Raw genomic sequence first — 15,482 nt, 5'->3', positions numbered from 1 at the left:
CTAACTTAATTCTCCCTTTATAAGTTTCCATGGGATTTGTTTTGAAACTTTTTCTTCCAAGTAACAGTTTCTAAAAATCTTGGCATTACAAAAGTTGGCAAATCCTTATAAACATCCCACTACACTAAGCAATTTTTACTTACCTTTTCTTGCCTCCCGACTTCCCCAGTAGCCACAGTACATGCCAGCTTGCTGTTGCCACGTGTGAACAGTTGTGTTAACTCGAGGTGTGAGGCCTGGCAACAGTGATAAATAGTCCCCTTACACAACACGAGAACTTTCAACCTAGCTCAGAGCATAGTATGGCACTGGAGGTTTGCTTTTGTCGAAAAGAATAATTTCGACATGATACTAACCTGGACAAGTACTCTCTGAACTTAAAACCTGATCACAAAATTCCTTTCATGAGACCCCAGACTTTGAGCAGAGTTATCTCTGGCTTTCATGAATTCATTCATCCATTCCATGAAGGTTCCTGGGGCAGGCAGCTCCTGTAGGCCGGGCCCTGGACTGGATGCAGGTGCTGCATGTGTAAAGGACAGACTCAGACCTGGCCCTTGTAGAGTCACCCATCTAGTGAACTGTGGGGAAAGCTGCAAATAAACCATTACAATGCAAGGAGCTGGTGAGACGATGCAGCACAGGGAAGGGGGCCTAACCTGAATGTGGAGGGAGTGGTGAGGCTTGAAGGATAATTAGGAGGTGGCCAAGTGAAGAAGGTATTCCAGGTATTCCAGAAAGAACCAGCATGTGGACCCAGGGATAAGCTAGGGTGTTCAGGAAGTACAAGTAGTTGGAAGGAGAGGCAGGGCAGTGCTGAGAAGGGGAGAGACTTGAGAGAGCTGTGGCCACAGAGTTTACATCAACCCAACCTTGAAGGATCATGGTCAAGCCCTCATAGGCGATGGGAACATGGCAGATCTGTATTGTCACTGCAGCAACATGGTACCAGCACTGGAGTGAGTGAGCAGGAGCCATTGCTGAAGTCCAGGTTAGATTCGTGATCTAAGACCATGGCAACGGAAGATAGGGTGGAAAAGACAGGACAGATATTTAGGAAACAGACTCTTTGGGACACAATAACTACTCGGGTTTGCAAGAAGGAAAAGGAGTCAGGAACGGCTCCCATGTTCTGGTTTGGAAAATCAGGGGCCCTTATCACAGAGAGAGAGAATAGAGAGGAACAGGCGGGGGGGTGTGGGGGTAGGCTTAGGGGAGGAGCTCAGCCCTTGGCAGGTAGAAGTGAGGATCCCTGTGAGGCATAGAAATGGAGGTGTGCTTGGGGACGGCGTTGGACAAGCGGGTGAGCCGGGATGGAGATGTGATGTGGGCATAGAGCCATGTGCACAGACTGTTGAGGATACAGTCAGCCCTTCCAGGAATGTGTGCAAGGGGAGAAAGAGTGGTGGGGTCTCAGGCACCTCCACCAGGCAGAGGGTGAACAGGACATCAAAACCACAGGACAAGACAGTCTCAAGGAGGGTCAGTGCCAGCTCCCTGGAGAGGTCAAAGAAAGTAAAGACCTAAGTTCATGAATGAAGTTCAGTGCCTGGGAGGCCATTGAAGACCCTAATGAGAATATTTTCAATATTCTGAAATATATTGAATATCTTCAGTAGGGAGGTGGGCCAAAGCCAGGCTGCCAGGAGCTGAGAGGTGTGAACAGGAGGTAAAGAAAGTCAGGCCAGAGTCAGATGCCCTTCCTAACTCTAGGCTGCCATGTGCAGGAGGGAAAATGGTGATACTAACAAGGAGCCTGAGATGTAAGGAGGTGCTGTTGGTTTTGAATAAGGCAGAGGTGAATACGTTTGTCCACTTGAGGTAACAAGCCAACAGAAAAGGGGAGGCTGAGGAGAGAGGGGAGAGCCAGAGGAGAAGAGACAAGCGGACAAGTGAAGCCAGCTGTGCCCCTGGGTGCAGGCTGCAGAGGGGAGGGGGCAGCAGAGCAAGGAAAACACCCCACACCCACCCACCCCCGCCGTGGTGTTTGCTCTCTGCAAAGAAGATCAGGCCTTGGTGAGAAAGGGAGAAATGTAGGCTGGGAGGGAAGAAACTGGGGCACAGAAGACAGATGAACAAGGCCATGTAAAAGAATCTGTGTGCTCGGCTCACCGAGCCCTAACAGCGCTGCACAAGGAAGTGATCTCGGACCTGGACTTCTGCTAGGTCGCCTCTTTTGCCATCTTTCCCTCAAATCCAAAAAGTCGACTGCAAGACTGCGGACGGACCGTCTCTGGGAACTCGCACTCAGCACAGCGAATGAGAGCACAGTCCGGTCTCCTGCCTTCATCAGTTCCACCGCTAAGATGCCAAGTTCAAGGCCATTGAGTCTCCTAGGGAAGTAGTAGAGCTGTTCAGAGAACTGCGAAGGAGAAACGGGGGCTGGAGATAAAGACAAGAGGCTAAGGGAGGCGGCAGCGTGGGTGCGCTGGAATAGTCTAGAAAATGAACGAACAAAGGCGGTGTGACTGGTGAGCCTCTTACAGATCCTCCTCCCTGATAGAATATGCATGATCCTGCGCGAGTCCTCGCCCGCCTTGGAGCAAGGAGGCGTCCGAGACATCGGCGGGGAGCGCACGCCCAGACCCATTCTCCCGGGCTCCGAGTGCGAGAGGGCCACGCGGGCGCGGTGCGGTCCCCGCGCGGGTGAGCGTCCCGCGGGGCCGGGCTCCTAGAGGTCAGCTCCCGACCCCTCCAGCTCCGTTAGCGCTAGCGCCCCTGCCAGATCCTCGCCAGCAGGCCCAGCTCCCCTCCCTTCCTGGCCGGGCGGAGGCGCGGGGGTCGCTCGGAACCGGGAGGGGGCGCGCGTCCGACGGCGGAGGCAGCGCGGAGCGCGAGCCGGCCGCCTGGTGTCCACGATCGCCCTTCGGGGACCCGGCGACGAGTTCCGTCCCTCCGCGCCGCGGTCGGCCAGCAGCCCGCGGGGCCCGGGCATCTTCACGGTCCCGTTGGGCGCTTCCCCGCCGCGCAGGCGGGAGCGGGGCTGAGCGGGGCTCAGCTCGGCGGGCGGCGCGCGCGCGGAGACGCGGGGCGAGCGGAGGGCGCAGCGCCATCCCGGCTGGCTCCGGCAGAGCTCGGCGCTCTCGGCCCCCGTCTCCTATCTTGCCATGCTGTTTGTCCAGCAGAAAATACTAAGCCTTTACCTTTAAAAAGTATTTATTTGGCTCCGCGAGTCGTCCTCGCATCCTTTTGAGTTAGGAATTTGCGGTGGGCAGAGGGAGGGGAGACGGAACGCTTGTTCTGATCGAAAAACACCGAGAGACCAGAGCATCTCTTTCAGCAGCGAGGAGGAGAAGCCGTCGCAGGATCTACACACATCTACAACTCTCTATTGCTTTTTGTGCACATTCCTAACTCTGCCGACGTCCATCCAAGGGGGCAGGCATGGGGTGTTTGGGCAACAGTAAGACCGCAGAAGACCAGGGCGTCGATGAAAAAGAACGACGCGAGGCCAACAAGAAGATCGAGAAGCAGCTGCAGAAGGAGCGTCTGGCTTACAAAGCGACTCACCGCCTGCTGCTACTGGGTAAGGGCGGTGGGCGCTTGGCGGCCCCGGCCCGAGCGGAGCGCACAGCCCAGAGCGCAGCGAGCCAGCGCAGGGGCCGGGCGGGCAGGGCCGGGAGGGGGCCGCGCGCACCGCCGGCTACCGGGGAACCGCTCCTCCAGCCACGAGCTGGCGCGTGCTGGGAAATACCCACGCTGGGTAGGGTAATTGCTGTCTGGGTTGGCGGCAGCGATGGCAACGGTGTTGGGCTACAGATCACAGCAATCTTTTTGTTTGTTTGCAGGCGCTGGTGAGTCGGGGAAAAGCACTATCGTCAAACAAATGAGGATCCTGCATGTCAATGGATTTAATCCTGAGTAAGGAACGATCAGTTTTGCTTTTGCCTTTGCCTCCAAACTGCATGCGAACTTTTTCACTTCTCTCTAGCTTCCCCCAAAGTGCTTTCTTTAAACAGTTAATTTGATCATCGAGCAGACTTTTGAGAGGGAGGAAAAGAGAAGCCTGTTGTTGAATTTGTAATATTTAGCCGAATCCTTTTGGTGGTGTATAGATCAAAAAATAAAATAACTTGCTTAACAAAATATGACTTATTAGATGTTCTTGAGGTGTTGGTCTGTGTTATTAGTTTTGCTCTGAGTACACTTAACCAATATGTCACTAAATATTTTTGTCTATATCCTTTGCTTCTATTTCAATTCCTAACTATCACATATGGTAATTCAAATAAAATGTATTTACAAGTGTAGCTGTATAGCTTTTATATGCAGTATTCATAACCACTTTGCTAGGCTATGTGTAGCCTGCGTAGTTGTATACAACTATATATGGTCTGTAACGCATGCATTCAAGTTTGCTTAGAGTACAGATTAGAAAAAAAGCATGTTTTCCTTTACCAGTTAAAAACTTTGCACCTTTTGTCTTGGGGGTTGACATTGACCCCCAGGAAAACCAGTCTAGCCCCATGCTGCAGCTGGAAGTTTAAAACCCCACATCAACTGATTCAAGTGAGTGCTAAAAGTGAACTAAATTAATAACAATTCTCTTCATATAGGGAAAAGAAACAGAAAATCCTGGACATCCGGAAAAATGTTAAAGACGCTATTGTGGTAAGGGCTTTTTAAAAAATGTTTGTGTGGTATATTTTAGTTGTCATACACGGAGCCTCAATGTTCTATTTATCCATATGCTTTTTTCTTCATTCCATTTTAGACAATTGTTTCTGCTATGAGTACTATCATACCTCCAGTTCCACTGGCCAACCCAGAAAACCAGTTTCGATCAGACTATATCAAGAGTATAGCTCCTATCACTGACTTTGAATATTCCCAGGTAAGTAAATCCTTCTTGAAATATTTTAAATGGTTCAAGAGAGACCCATTTTCAATGAGATAGCTTGAGAATCAATGCTAATATTATTTTATTCTTGACATTCTTTAAAATCTAGCTCTCTGCCTAGAGAAAGGCTTTCCTTCATAACAAAATATTAACCTTTGTTAAAAATATTAAAGACGATGGGGTTGTAAGAAACGCTTTTATGAATGTATTCGTGAGGTCGGTAATCAGGAAAGTGGCATACCTTTAGGAAAATATTGGTAGTACTTTTTCCTATATGTATTTCTAAATTGATAACTCAGCAGTTTCCCAGATAACCAAAGAATAGAATTTATGTAAGCAGAGAGAAATACTTATGGTAAGTGATCGCTTCCATGGGAATAGTAGAACAGAATTCAGGTCACTCTTACGATGCGCATCCTGTAGCTCAAATGAGAAGAGAATGCATGCTGTAAATAACACGGATCCCTTCTGAGTGTTTATTCTATGATGGAAAAATGTAGTTTGCTTCACATCTGCAGTATTTACGGGCACTTTCCTAACCAGTGGGATGGCAGTATGGCTCATGTGAAAGGGGGAAATAAATTGTAATTTTCTTTTCTTTGGTGTATATGCATATTTTCAAAATATTGTTATGTGGTAATTGGATTAAGCATGTGTCAAAGGAAAATATATTTGTGAGATTTCTCAGAAACTCATCTTTCTTATAGCTGTGCCAAAAGAACATATTTGTGCGTGCACCTCTGTGTGTGCGCGTGCGTGAGTGTGTGTGTATGTGTGTACGTTCCCAACAGTAACAGAATTTCAAAGTTTTCATCACCCGGTGTAGGGCTCTTGAGACATTTTTTCTTTCTCAGAGTCCTCTCTTCGAAGGGAAGGTGATGCAAAAAGCAGTGTATACAACAAACAGTGTGTAAAATGCTCTGACTGAAGTCTGGGCCAGTGTGTACCTTCTAGCCCCTACCCTGTCTCTTCAACGGGAGCATCCTGTCCTATAGGCTTTGCAGCAAGATGGCAGATAAGGATTACCCTTTTTTAAAGCTTTTGTTTGCATCCTTTCATTTGATTTTTGCTTCTGATAAGCATTCCAGTGTAACCAGTCAGAGCTCTAGAATTTCTAAAAGGGAGGGTTAGAAGGGGCAAACTGGCTAGAAAAGGGGGCTGGGGTGTCTGGCACAGCAGGAACACATTTTTACTGAACTGTGTCTTTTTTATTTTTTTAATTATTTTTAACGTTTATTTATTTTTGAGAGAGAGAGAGACAGACAGAGCATGAGTGGAAAAGGGGCAGAGAGAGAGAAGGAGACACAGAATCCGAAGCAGGCTCCAGGCTCTGAGCTGTCAGCACAGAGCACGATGCGGGGCTCGAACTCATGAACCATGAGATCGTGACCTGAGCCGAAGTGGGACATTTAACCGACTGAGCCACCCAGGTGCTCCCTGAGCTGTGTCTTTAACTGGATGGCTTAGAGGGGGTAAAGGAGATGATGAGGGAGGAGCGTAGGGGTAGGACCAAAGCAGTGATTCAGCCAGCTAGAGCTATAGGGTGTCCCCTAGTACTCTGTGACACTGTATGTATCGAAGAGGTCCCCCAAAACTACAAGGTCCTAGCTCAAGTCACAGATGGCGTTCCCATGCAACTTCAGATTTACACATTCATAGACATATACTTGAATTCTCAAGTCTGTCTGGGCATGTTTGCTTGCAAGTAAGTAATCATAAAATATCTCCTATATCATTCTGACTTAGGAAAAAAAGTGATTCTTACCATGTAATGAGGAATTAGAATTAAGGTGTGTTAGTCACATGTTTTTCTTCTTCACATGATAGGTTCACACCTGATAAGGGATTTCATATTCAATGCCAAGTTCAGAAACAGTAACTCCTGAGGGGATTACTAAGGAATCCAAAGCACCTAACCTGTGAAAGTGTTTTTGAGCTCTATCGTGAATATTTTTTTTTTAATTTTTTTTTTTAACGTTTATTTATTTTTGAGACAGAGAGACACAGAGCATGAACGGGGAGGGTCAGAGAGAGGGAGACACAGAATCTGAAACAGGCTCCAGGCTCTGAGCTGTCCGCACAGAGCTGGACGTGGGGCTTGAACTCACGGACCGCGAGATCATGACCTGAGCCGAAGTCGGCCAGTCAACCGACTGAGCCACCCAGGCGCCCCTATCGTGAATATTTTTAATAAAAAGAGAAAACTGAAGGACCCATTTCCTTTGAAAACATGTATTTTCACATAGGTGTGTTAAGGCTACTTAAAAATAAGTATCAGAAACCATAATTCATTACAAATAAAATAAAAGAGAATTAGGACCCAACAGTTCTGGGTTGACTGGGATGAATGCAATTATGCTCTTTCAGAGATAATCCTTTTTTTCTCTTTCAGTAGGTTTTAAACCTGACATTCTTTTGTCTTATGTGCCTATGGCGTGTCAAATGTGATTATGTTTCTAATAGTCTACATTTATATAAAGAAGGAAATTAATACCTAAACATATAACGTTCCTTCTGAAGATTCCATTTTTATTTTAATGTCCACACATTTTTCAGTAACGTGTATTCTATCATGCTCTGAAATAGTCATCACTTATATTACTAACTTGAATAGTTCTTGGATTCACATTTTGATGATCCTCACCGAGAAAGATATTAAGATATTGGAGAAAATTAACTTTTATTTAAAGAAACTATATATTATTGTAAAAGACATAAAAGTAGAGCTAAATCAAGTATCTTAATAGTAAATACAGCACAAATTCATTAAATCTAGGACTTTTTGAGATTGGATCCTTGAGAAAGTCTTTCGGTGTCACAAGTGAGGTCTTAGGCTCATTTTCTTGTAGATAGAAAAGGATTTTATCATAAAAAGTTAATTTCAGAGTTCTTTAATTTAAGAAGGAAAAATCAGAATATACATTTAAAATTATACGAGATTGCCCATTATCGTGAAAAGTTTAGCCTTATCTTGAGGTGTCTTAAGGATTTTCTCTAAGAATATTACACTTAAGTTTACCTTTTGGCTTTTTGCTGTTCATATTGCCTTCCATTTGGATGGCAGCTGAATTACTTGAAACCTAAGTTTTAATAGAGAATGCCGAGGTGGACAGGGGATAGCATCTCTCCAGCTAACAGTTGTTCTGGAGAGGTGGGGGGTAAGGGAGAATGTTCAGGGCCAGACCTCCCAGATCTGTACTGATCTGAAGGGCCTTTGGAGAGGAGTTACATGCTCTGGTTGTGATTTATCAGGACCACTCTGGCTGTAGGCGGAGAATGGATAGTAGGAAGCCAAGACTGCAGAGGGGCAACTTCAGGAAGCTATTGAAGCAATTCAGATGGGAGATAACGGAGCAGCCTGGTGTGGGATGGTATTCATTGATAGGTGCCTAGTTCGTTCTTTTCTCATGCATACATCCAAAACTTGTCTTTCTGTGGACTGGGGTCCGTCCAGGAACCCCTGCACTAGTTAGGACCATGCCTTTGCCTCCAGCTCATCTACGCATGAGGTGATTGAAAACTGTCTCAGCTGATGACTGTGACACATTCCCCCTTCACCTCCCAAAAAACTCTTAGCACAATACCAAACCTAAATCAATTAATTAAATTGAATTAGTAATTTGCGTGGTTCCTTTCTTCTTAAAATGTGGGGATTTTATTAGTTCTTTTAAAATTGTGGCTTGCTAGGTTTTTTTTTTCTAAGGGGAAGCTGATAAATAAGGCTCAAGGAGAAATGTGAAAGCAGTCTGATGTGTTGATCGGTACTCTGTCATTACTAGCTGCTATTTCCTAAGTGACCGTCTTATCAGAATTATAGGTCAGCATAAGCCCGGAGAGCAGGAACTATTCTGTCCTCCCCTCCGAGGTAAAAGTACACCAGGAATTTGGTTGAAGAATAGGCTGGCTCCCTGCAGAGCAGAGGGGTAGGGCCCGGGGAGCTGCCCACCTTGGGTCTTAGATCCACCACTCTCAAAAGACGTGACCCCTGGCAAGTGACCTGCCCCTCAGTGAGAACAGATGTGGGAGCCAGGCTTCCTGGAGCGGCTGTTAGGAGGGTGCACGGAAGGGCTGAGAAGCATCCGGTGCTGAGGCACCCTTAGCTACTCCTGACTGTGCGCTTGTCCTGTGTCCTGTGGGGAATGCGTGCAGAATTCGAGAACTCACATCACCCAGGTTAGTGGGCTAGTGTTTTTCTAACCAACTGAACTCTTTCATCCCACCACCCAAAAAGTCTTTAAAGCCCACAATATGTGTCAGGTAGGAGTAAAGTTTCCGTCTGGAGCCCCAGCTGCAGTACCCCCCTAGGTCCCCAGCATTTGCCCTCGAACCTCATCAGGGCCCTCTGAGCCCCCCAGCACTGTCAGGAAATGACAGGCCAGTTGTGTTAGCTCCCAGGGAACAGGCTTCTCCCCTGGCTGTCCTCCTGTCCTCTCCCCCAACAACTCACACCACACAGCTGGGTACACGGAAAACAACTCCTGAGTGCCTGTTAGAATATAACATAATCCTTTGTCCACTCCACTAGGGAGCTGTGGGTGTCACAAGTCCGGGGACTGGCCACCTGGGCCATCACACTGCGTTACGGAAAGGAAGGTTCCCCTCCATACAACGAAACAGTGAACCCTCGCTTTCGCTCAAGATGACATTTCGATCCACGTCCCAGGCACCCACCCTGTTCTTTGCCTTTCGAAGGAGTGAGGTTTACTTTGTGTTGTAAAAGAGAAGGGTAACATGAGGAAGTGTAAGAAGTGGGAACTACCAGTATGTGTTCCACAGTAAACCAGAAACTCTTAGAAATCTGTATATATGGCATCCAAGAGAAAAATCCTCTTGGATAATTTCAGATGCGATTAATAAACAGGGATTACTGCACGGGGGCGCCTTGGGTGCACCCTTCCCAGATCTCAGCCGCCCCTGGTGTGGGGAGCAGCGGGGTGGGGAGCTGACTGCCCTGAACGGGAGCCCAAGAGGAGAATGGCCTCGCGGGGCTCAGGCTGCGTCTGTGCTTTCAAGGGCCAAGGCAGGGCCTAGAAAGAGCATCCTCCTGGGCTAGGAAGTGGACAAGGTGCTCCAGAGACTCCTGTCCAGGATCTCGGAGTCTGTGGACTGGACAGTGTCCTGATCTTGAGGGAAAATACTGGGGCCAGACCACCTGGGCTCCAATTCTGACGTCCCCGCCACTGCAGGACCTTGAGCAAATCACTTTGTTGCCGTCTGCCTTTTCTCAACTGTGAAACAGAGGTGATCACAGTACCTACTGCGTGAGGTCGTTATGAGGACTGAAGCAGTGATCCGGCATTGATTTGGTGCCAGCCCTCCTCACCGCAGTCCTGCCCTGGTGGCCTCCGATGAACGCTCAGCTGCCTGCACACTGTCAAGTCCTCTCTGGGTGCAGGGGGGGAGACGACTGAACCTTCTCACTATTCCGCCACCAGCCAGCTGTACCCTGCAGCCCTGTTTTGAGCCAGCACCTATAAACCATGTCCTCTGTCCACGCCAAGTACTGATGTCCCCAACACCTCACAACATACCTGGGAGGAGGTGTCTCTAATTATCCCCAAACAGCTGTCAAGCCATCCACTGGCCCTGACTGCTCAGAACCCTGGCCTGAGTGTCTCCTCACAGCACAGACACCCCGGGGGCAGGGGGAGCTCCTCCAGGCACTCTCCCACCTGACCTCTGTCACCCACAGCCCCCCGTGTCTCAGCCGTGTTCCTCCTACTCCATCTTACCTCCAGTCAGATTTTCTTGAAGTGACTTCCGGCTTCCTCCTTTACCACCATCTCTGCCCTTCTTGGTCCTCCCCTTCCGTTCTGTGCCTTGCCTAGCGACAGGTTCTCTGAGGCCACCTGTAACTGCCCTAGATTTGCCAGATGTCTGTCACATTTTTCACCTTCCTCCCTGGGGCTACAGTGTCTGCTTGGTTTTGCCACACGTTCCAGCAAGCTTCTGGCTAATTCTTGTAACCCAGTACTCACCCCAACACACCCTTTCTAATAATAGAGAGATGAGCTGTATCCTGAAGCACCCCCTCCCTCCGCGAGGGAAGTTAATACTGAAATACATCACGTTTCAAGAATAGGTTCCTCCTCAGGAAAGTTTTCAGCATTAGACTTTTGCTAAATAAAATATTTTAAATGTCCCAGGATGTGTTTCTCTAGTTTAAAAAAAAAAATCCTAGAAAGATTATTTCTTTAAGTAAAGAATAACCATTCTTTCTCTCATTTGCACCCCTGGATTTTTTTTCCTTTTCTGAAGTTTGCTGGAAGTGGTGAGTGCCTATGTCTCAGAGCAAGGCCGCCATATTGATTTTACAGGGCGTTGTCAAAGTCATATTTTAAAAACCGTGGTGTGTGTTGAAAACGGACTGTTGGTGAGGCCTTAGAGACCATCTAGTCTGAGAGCTCCAGTTGAGGAGACGGCAGGAAACGAGGGAAAGAACTTGCCAGGGAAGCAGGGAGTTTCATGATTTCCCACTGCGCGTGGAGTACCCTGGCTGTTGGCAAAGATGGAACATGGCTTCCCTTTCTCTCCAGAGAGAGGCCTTTGTAACAGAGTGGTCTGAAGAGCAGTCTTCAGTGGGATAGCACTGATGACCCCCAAGGCTTTTTCTGCCAAAACTGAGTGTGAAGGTGCTGCTGAGGGGGAAAGGTGGATGTGCAAGAGGTTACCTTAGCTCCTCTTGCTTCTTCAGTGTTTAGTCAACACACTTAAGTGTCTGTGGATACCAGGATGAATAAGGAGCGCTACTTTTCCTCTAGACGCTTTTATCCTCTAGAGGGAATACAGACTTATGAACAAAGTGGATGTTGTGGTACAGCGCTACACTAGAGATGTTTATGGGGAGCTATTGGGAGTGTGTGGGGGGCCCCACCTGACCAGCTTCATGCTGAGCTGAGGCCAGGGGATTTGGGCCTCCTCCTCAAGGTTCTGGAAAACCATTCACTGATTCTAGTCAGGGAGTGACAAAATGTAAGTTGTCTTTGGCAAGACTACTCCCGAATCCATTAAGAGGCCACTCCTGCATGTCTGCCTTTGCAAGGCTCTCTGAGGCTCTGTCTGCCATTGGGCAGAAGGCACTCCCCCATCAGAAACCTGCTTCCAAGCCTCACTTTGCTTGTGTCAAAATGCTAAGGACAAATGGAACCCCCATACTTCATTTTGCACAGCTGGTATAAAATGAAAGGAATTGCTATTATTTTAATAAAGTATTTTGGTTAGATCCATCGACAAGACTAGCGCTTCCATGAGGATGCTTTTTTAAAATTCCATTTTTGGTGCGCCTGGGTGGTTCAGTCGGTTGAGCGTCCGGCTTCGGCTCAGGTCATGATCTCACAGTTTGTGGGTTCGAGCCCCACATCGGGCTCTGTGCTGACCGCTTGGAGCCTGGAGCCTGCTTCGAATTCTGTGTCTCCCTCTCTCTCTGCTCCTCCCCCGCTCATGCTCTGCCTCTCTCTCTCTCTCTCCTTCAAAAATAAGTAAAAACATTAAAAATAAATAAATAAAAATAAAATAAAATTCCATTTTTTTTTCTTTGAGACAGTATCATAAGGGGCATTCCTAACAAGTAACTTTTTATTTTGCAACACTTTTAATCTTACCCCCAAAATGCAAAAGTAGTACAAAGAACTTCCAGGCACTCATCACACAGATTCACCAATAGCTAGTTGGCCATATTTGCTTCCCCCTTCTGTCTACACTAACACACATTTTTTCATGAACCATTTGAGAGTTGGTTGCAGGCACCGTGTTCCTTTACCTCTAAATACTCCAGTGTGTATTGTGATGAACAAGGACAGGCACTTTGATAAGCACAGTATGGTTGTCAAAATTAGGAGATTTAACATTGATTTGGTCTTGTTTTGTAACCTACAAATGTTATTCAGTTTTCACCACTTGTCCAGATAATAATATATAGTGAATAATATAGTGAAATTACAGTCGTCGTCTTCGTCGTTGTCACCATCATCATCGTCATCATCATCGTGAGAACTCTGGTCAATAGTCCAATCCAGGATCAAGCACTACATTTCATTTCCATTTTTCCTTTATTCTGCATCAGTTCCTCAGCCTTCCTTTCTGTCCTGACCTTGACCAGACATTAATTTTGAGGAGTGCCCTCACTGTGGCTCATCTGATGTGTCGTGACCAGATGCGATTAACGCTTTGGCAGCAAAAGCCCACAAGTGACCTCGTATCCTTCCTAGTGCATCACGGATGTTAACGCTGAAGCTCTTAGTGAAGGTGGGGTCCGCTGCCCTTTTCCTCTTTGTAATTCTTACGTCTGTTCTAGGAATGTTCTTTTTGAGGCCATATAACTACCCTGTTCTTATCAAAACATTCACACTCTGATTTTAGCAGACTAATAAATTTTATCCACAGTAAATATTTAAGGGGGCAAGCTGTTACCAATTTTTTTGATTCTCTCTACATCCTACAGTGAAAACCAAATAGAACATAGATCGTGATGCTGCTCTTCACATAATTAAAAGGCCATTATTCTGTGCTCTTGATAATAAAAGCGTGTGGAGCAACCTCTCGTCTACAACACAGCAAGAAATCCAGGCTTGAGCCCACAAGGCAACTCTTCCCTAGAGTGTTTTTCCTTACAGGGGACACATTTTCAAGGGTCACAAGGTAAAGCAACACATTTTTTTAACTCCTTGAGTAAGATGTCATTGAAACCTCCAATCCTTTGAAAGTGTGAGATTTTTGCTGTCAAGTCTCATCTCAAATTTTGATACGTTGGGAATTTGTCACTTGGCTTACCAAAGCAGAAGTTCACTTCGAAGGACACTTGCTCTTTCCAGGAGCCTATGACATTTAAAAATACCTTAGCATTAGAGCATATTGTCCTTATCGTTGCTAGGTTTATGTAACTGGGAGAGAAAACATCTTGAACTTTACGGCTGTCTCTCAGGAAATGGTGGAAGGAGCAGACAAGTAGGCTATACTTATGTCACATTAAGACTTGAACGAGTTGACACATGTGGTTTGTGAGAAAGGTACACTGAGGTTTTAAGAGGCAGAGCAATGACTTTACTCCTGAAAAGATTCCTTCCAGACACTGATTTTTGAATTTTTTTTAGCTTTGCTTGAGAACCTCATCCATAATGTGTGGGGTTTTTTCCTCACTTCTTAAAATACTCCTGTACATTTTCTGTTCTGCCTTTCTTAACAGCATTGGATTAAATTAAATCCACTGTATGCATAACATTTTCACTACACAAAGCAGTTGCATTTTTTTAAGTTGTATTTGTATTTTTTTGAATAGGAAGTGTTTGTGTATGGCACAAAGTCCAAAAGATATAAGAGGGTGAAAAGTCTCTCTCTTACTCCAGCCCCCAGATACCCAGTCTCGCACCCAGAGACAGCAGATGTAGCATAAAATTGACTTAGGGCCCTCAGAAAGCAGTCCTTTTAACGTCTTTTTATCTCAGAGTGGTAGTCACTTATAAAACACAATTGCAGTTAATCTTTTAAGTGTGGGGAAAATATCTAGCCTGAATTGCCCAGTGAATGTTTTTGAAATAAAATTTGACATTAACGAATTAGCATTAAATTGTAAGGAAATGGTTTTGGTGCTTAGACGAAATGCCAGAGTACTTCGTTACGAAAATATAGGAAAATTTTATTAGGCATCCATGTTTTATTTATTCATTTTTTTTTTTTTTTGCTTTTAGAGTAATAGTTTTCTTTTTTTTCTTTTCTTAATTTTTTTCAAACAATTTATTGTCAAGTTAGCTCACCTACAGCGTAGTCTTGGCTTCAGGAGTAGATTCCCGTGATTCATCACTCACATACAACACCCAGTGCTCATCCCAACAAGTGCCCTCCTCAGTACCCGTCACCCACCATCCCCACCCCCATCAACCCTCAGTTTGTTCTCTGTATTTAAGAGTCTCTTATGGTTTGCCTCCCTGTCTGTTTATAACTTATTTTTCCTTCCCTTCCCCTATGGTCTTCTGTTAAGTTTCTGTCTTTCTCTGACTGACTTACTTCACTTAGCATAGTTCACTCTCCCAACAACGTGGATGGAACTGGAGGGTGAACATCCATGTTTTAAAGTGTAGAAGCCACAGCCTTCATCCCTCCGAGGGGTACCTTACAGTATACAGTTAACCCAAGTGGAACACCTGGAGGGCATTTGACCTTTGGGTTCTGGGTGGCTAATAACGTGTCAGAGCGTTTGGTAGCTCTCTGGGGCTATTTCTCTGACCATTTCCTGTAGGGCCGTGTGCCCTGTCTCACAGGAGTCTCCCGTTCACTCTGTACCCATCCTGTAGTATTCCTTCTTGGCTTTAGGACATTCTGTCCCTCCCACACTTCCCAGTCCTTGAAACTTCTGCATTAGGAAAGACCCCTGGTTTCCTCCCATGTGCCACGCTTACCTCCATCCGCACATCACACGTGGTCCCTCCTTCCCACCAGTTCTTGCTTTACCACCTGCAAAACCTGCCTGCTGTTTCTTAATTCCTCTTCCTGAACGACCACGATTCCCGAAACACAGTTTGGGTGCTATTCGTCTTTATTTAAATACTGATTTGCCAGAGGTTCCTTTTGAGTACCTAGGAAGTTCTCAACTAATGCTGAGTGATATAAGTAACTAAAGAAAGGAGTATTTGCCCCCTTTGAGTTCCTC

At 46.2% G+C, this 15,482-nt stretch overlaps 1 protein-coding gene across 2 annotated transcripts in view; it reads left to right on the top strand.

Moving 5' to 3' along the window:
• Positions 1 to 15,482, top strand: part of GNAL (G protein subunit alpha L) — a 149,945-nt gene that overhangs the window by 40,850 nt on the left and 93,613 nt on the right. Inside the window, exons 1-4 of one of the 2 annotated variants that reach the window (XM_007085906.3) lie at positions 3,166 to 3,526; positions 3,789 to 3,861; positions 4,557 to 4,611; positions 4,715 to 4,834. In XM_007085906.3, coding sequence (XP_007085968.1) covers positions 3,385 to 3,526; positions 3,789 to 3,861; positions 4,557 to 4,611; positions 4,715 to 4,834 — 390 coding nt within the window. In that variant the 5' untranslated portion in view covers positions 3,166 to 3,384. Of the gene's footprint in view, positions 1 to 3,165; positions 3,527 to 3,788; positions 3,862 to 4,556; positions 4,612 to 4,714; positions 4,835 to 15,482 lie in introns of those variants that run through there. The other variant, XM_042961326.1, reaches the window with a different exon arrangement.

Source organism: Panthera tigris, chromosome D3, assembly GCF_018350195.1.
Source record: "Panthera tigris isolate Pti1 chromosome D3, P.tigris_Pti1_mat1.1, whole genome shotgun sequence".
Taxonomy (NCBI): domain Eukaryota; kingdom Metazoa; phylum Chordata; class Mammalia; order Carnivora; family Felidae; genus Panthera; species Panthera tigris.
This window is presented reverse-complemented; position numbering and strand designations above follow the sequence as displayed.